Source organism: Neopelma chrysocephalum, unplaced genomic scaffold, assembly GCF_003984885.1.
Source record: "Neopelma chrysocephalum unplaced genomic scaffold, ASM398488v2 Primary Assembly neopelma1_90100, whole genome shotgun sequence".
Classification (NCBI taxonomy): Eukaryota; Metazoa; Chordata; class Aves; order Passeriformes; family Pipridae; genus Neopelma; species Neopelma chrysocephalum.
In genome coordinates, this window is record NW_020918969.1 from 1 (window position 1) to 4,392 (window position 4,392).

Below are 4,392 nucleotides of genomic sequence, written 5' to 3' on the forward strand. Positions count from 1 at the left end.
CCTGGTTTTCCTGCTGCTTTTCCAAGGGGATTTGTGCTGCCAGACCCCCACAGACACCAAAATCAGGCTGGGATTGAGCCTTCCTTTGGAAAACCAAAGGGATATTTGGGATTTTTTGTCCCTCCCAGACAAAACCAGTCCCGTGTGAGGCGCATTTGGAGAGGTTTTGACACAGATTTTAACCTGCTTTTGTTTTAAATTATTTTTTAAAGTTTGATTTTTAATTAATTGTCCAGGCAAAACACAATCTAACTCCTGTTTCTCACATGGATTTATGCTTTAATAAATAAATAATAACACTGATTACAAGAATTAATATATTGGGATGAGGAGTCTCCTACTGGATGCTTTCCAGGAACTTTGTATTTAAATAAATAAAGCTGGTTGGAAATTTGAAGGGAGATTCCAGGCTTCCCTGCTCCTTATTCCTAAAAATCTCTTTGCTGCCTTCAAGGCTTTGCTTGGATTCATTGATTTTTTAGGAAACACGTGGCTCCTTTCCTGCCTTGCTCATTCCTGGGAATGAAGGGATTCCAAGTGCAAATCTGGATCCATAAATCTCATTTTATGTGGTTTAACCACCAGGGTCACAACATGCAGGAATGCAAGGCCCAAAAACCTGCTTTTCCTACCAAACCACGGGATTGGCAGCTCGGAATCTTTGTCCCTCACCTTTGGGAAACGTCCCTTTTCTTCATTAAAAAGGAGGGAAAACTCCAGCTGGAGTTTTTTGGAGAATGGAAAGAGCCCTAAAGGACCAGCTGTGAAATTGGAATTGTGGATCTGCTTCAAACTCCACGATTTTCCAACCTCCTGCCAGAAGGTTGGAGCACTGGGATGGTTTAATCCAGAAAAAAAATTAAAATAATCCTGTTTTCTCCACTTTTTTTCCATGCTCTGGGTGAGGATTTTTTTCATTCCAGGTACCACTTGCTACTCGAAAATGCAGATTTTTTTGTTTTCCTACTAGAAAAAGGACATGCAAAAAGTGCATGCGAGTACAAACCCATGGAATTCTCTAGAAAACAAGGGAATTCTCAGCCTACTCTGGGTTTTCTGCTGTTGCACTTCCTAAAAATACAGTTTGTAGCTGCTTTTTCTGGGGAAAAAAAAAAATCGAGGAAGTTCTTGAGCAAGAATTCAAGTGAGCCCTAAGAAGGTAACAGTGTGCAGCCATTTGTGCTTCTCTGGAAGAGCAAGAGGGAGGTTTTCCCTGGGAATATTTGGGCATTCCAGTTGGGAATTGTGCTGTTGGAACCATGCAAAAGGGCTGGTTGGTGTGTGCCCACCACGCTGGAGCAGCTGAGAGGAGGCTCCTGGCTGACTTCCCTGATCCAAGAAATCCCTGCTGTGCCTTGGAATTGTGTGTGGGAATGTTGGGAGTGCATTCCAATTCCTCCTTTTCAGCTTGGGGGGAAAAGGGGAGGGGGGGGGTCACATGCTTAATTAATAGTGCTCTAATTGCAATCAGGGCTCCAAGTGGCTTAATTAGGATGTTAAATTTAATCCTGGAGCTGTTGGAGGGCTGATTCCACCTGAGAATTCCAGCTTTGGAGGACACAAGTAGAGCCAGCACTTCCAGGCTCCAGCTCAGGCTTCCATGGAAGCAAACCAGCTCAAATTCCCTAAAAAAAAAAGAAGGAAAAGATGAGCTGAGCTTCACCTGGAAGTCTTCAAATCGTGGAGCCGTGAGGAGACAAAGCAGAGCTTAAGTGCAGCTTTGCTCTGGAAGCACAGGGAATTTGGTTATCCATGGGGAACTTCTGTCCCCTTTCCCTGATTGGGAATAAAATCCTGCCAAGATTTGGGGGGGTTTTCCTTTCTCTGGGATCGTTTTTTTCCCCCTCCTCCAATGACTCCCAAAGGTAGCGAAGCTCTTTGTACTTCAGCTGGTGACCGGGGGGAGGAGGAACCTTCTCCAAAGCCTTTGGGAAAGGTCGGGTTTTCCCCAAAAAAACCCAGGGAATGGGAAGTCAGAGCAGGGCTGTGTCTATGGCAGCTTTGAGGTGGTGCAGCAAAGCCTCGGGAGGGGGGGAGAGGGAGGTCAGATCCAGCTTCTTGAAATCCTCGTTGGCGCTCAGCGACGTCAAGACCTTCACCGTCCTCTTGAGGTCAAACACGGCGTGGAGCATTCCCAAGGTGGAAATGGCAGCTTTGGAAGTGTTCTTGGCCAAAGCCTCGTCATCCAGGCCCTTTTCCAAGACGGAAATCCTGTTCTCTGCGATGACTTTGAGGAAGTTGTAGAACTCCTTGTAGTCGATGCCCGTGCAGGACTTCATGATCAACTAAAATTGGGTAGAGATTGAAATTTAATTTAATTTAAACACCTGAATTTCCAGGGAAAAATCACCAGATCATGTTATAATATATGGAATCATAAATCATTATGTTTCATAGAATTCCAAGATGTTTTGAGTTGGAAGGGACCTTAAGGATCATCCAGTGCCAACCCCATGCCGTGGGCAGGGACACCTTCCATTATCCCAGGTTGCTCCAACCTGGCCTTGGACACTTCCAGGGATCCAGGGGCAGCCACAGCTTTCCAGTCAAAATTCCCAAATCAGATTTTATCAAGGGAATAATTATATGGAGTCATAAATAATTGTATTTAACCATTTTTGGTGATCTGTGTTTGAAGTGTCAGCGGCCCCAAAAGCAACGGCCTGATTTTAATAAGGACTGAATTGCTGTGTTTTCCAAGTAGTTCTGGAGGAAATCCAGCCAGGAACAGCCTCCAGAAATTAACTTTACATTTGTTTCATGGCAAAGATTTTGGGAGGGAAGGAATTCTTTCCCAGCCAGAGCCAGGAGAGCACCCAAGGTATGACCCTGCTCAGCAGAAATATGGGCTCTTAAAGCATCACTTTGCAGACACAGAAACTTCACCTAAATTATCCTTGTTTTAAATTCACTGTTTCACAGAATTCCAGGATATTTTGAGTTGGAAGGGACCTTAAGGATTATCCAGGCCCAGCCCTGCCATGGGCAGGGACACCTTCCATTATCCCAGGTTGCTCCAACCTGGCCTTGGACACTTCCAGGGATCCAGGGGCAGCCACAGCTTCTCTGGGAAATCCATCCCAGTCCCTCCCCACCCTCCCAGCCAACAATTCCTTCCCAATATCCCATCTAAATTTATCCTCTTTCAGCTTTAAGCCATTCCCTGTGTCCTGTCCCTCCATCCCTTGTCCCCAGTCCCTCTCCAGCTCTCCTGGAGCCCCTTTAGGCCCTGCAAGGGGCTCTCAGCTCTCCCTGGATCCGTCTCTTCTCCAGGGGAACCCCCCCAGCTCTCCCAGGAACAGTCTTGAAAGGAGAAGTTGAAGGAGAGCAGTTGAAACATTTGCTTTCCAAACAACATCCCAACCTGGACATACCAAATATCCTCTGGCACAAGGCATTCCCAAGCTTATTAAGGGAATATTTTGACCTCCTGCAAAATCAAGCTGCCACCAGTCCCTAATTCTTTAAGAAACATGTAAATTCCAGGTAGGAGGGGAAGGAATTCTGTGTCTCAGAGTGCTGATAAGTGGCACAATAAATCTCTGGAATATCTGATCCCTTTGGAGAGTCAGATCCATGTTGTACCTGGCATTGGAGGTGCCAATCATCCATAGGATCCTTCCACTGGTTGATCTCCCTCTGGACAGCTGCCAGTTCATCCTGCAGGAAGCACCACATGATGGCCACGTTGCAGCCGTTCACCCAGTTGTGGTTGATGGAGATGGTGTCCTCCTGAGGGGAGAATTCACAGAATCATAGAATCAGCTGGGTTGGAAGGGATCTCCCAGATCATCAAGTCCAACCATTGATCCAACCCCGCCGTGGTTCCCAGCCCATGGCACTGATGCCACATCCAGTCTGTCCTTAAACACCTCCAGGGATGGAGAATCCACCCCTTCCCTGGGCAGCCCATTCCAATGGCTGAGCACTCTCTCTGCAAAGAAATTCTTCCTAATCTCCAACCTAAACCTCCCCTGGCACAGCTGAAGACCCCGAGCCCTCTTGTCTTGCTGAGAGTTGCCTGGGAAAAGAGACCAACCCCCCCCTGGCTCCCCCCTCCTGTCAGGGAGTTGCAGAGAGTGAGGAGGTCTCCCCTGAGCCTCCTCTTCTCCAGGCTGAACAGCCCCAGCTCCCTCAGCCTCTCCTCATGGGAATTGTGCTCCAGTCCCTTCCCCAGCCTCGCTGCTCTTCCCTGGACCTGCTCCAGGACCTCAATATCCTTCCTGAGCTGAGGGCCTAGAGCTGGACACAGCACTCCAGGGGTGGCCTCACCAGCGCTGAGTCCAGGGCAGGAATCACTTCCTTGGACCTGTTGGCCACACTGTTCCTGAGCCAGGCCAGGATCCATTGGCCCTCTTGTCCCCCTGGGCACACTCTGGCTCCTGTTCAGCT

General features: G+C 48.0%; 1 protein-coding gene across 1 annotated transcript; it reads right to left on the bottom strand.

Annotated features, from left to right (window-relative positions):
• Positions 1-258: 258 nt before the first annotated feature.
• LOC113979866 (jmjC domain-containing protein 4) lies at positions 259-3,766 on the bottom strand. Its single transcript, XM_027707141.1, has 2 exons — positions 3,586-3,766; positions 259-2,285 (listed from the first exon to the last, which is right to left on the bottom strand). The coding sequence occupies exons 1-2, from the start codon at positions 3,676-3,678 to the stop codon at positions 1,974-1,976; spliced, it is 405 nt and encodes a 134-aa protein (XP_027562942.1). The 5' UTR covers positions 3,679-3,766; the 3' UTR covers positions 259-1,973.
• Positions 3,767-4,392: the final 626 nt, after the last annotated feature.

Excerpts from the sequence above, each read along its gene's own strand:
- LOC113979866 (XM_027707141.1), bottom strand. The coding sequence starts at position 3,678 with ATGTGGTGCTTCCTGCAGGATGAACTGGCAGCTGTCCAGAGGGAGATC. Across the intron at positions 2,286-3,585 it reads ATTGGCACCTCCAATGCCAG|TTGATCATGAAGTCCTGCAC; the intron begins GTACAACATGGA and ends ACCCAATTTTAG.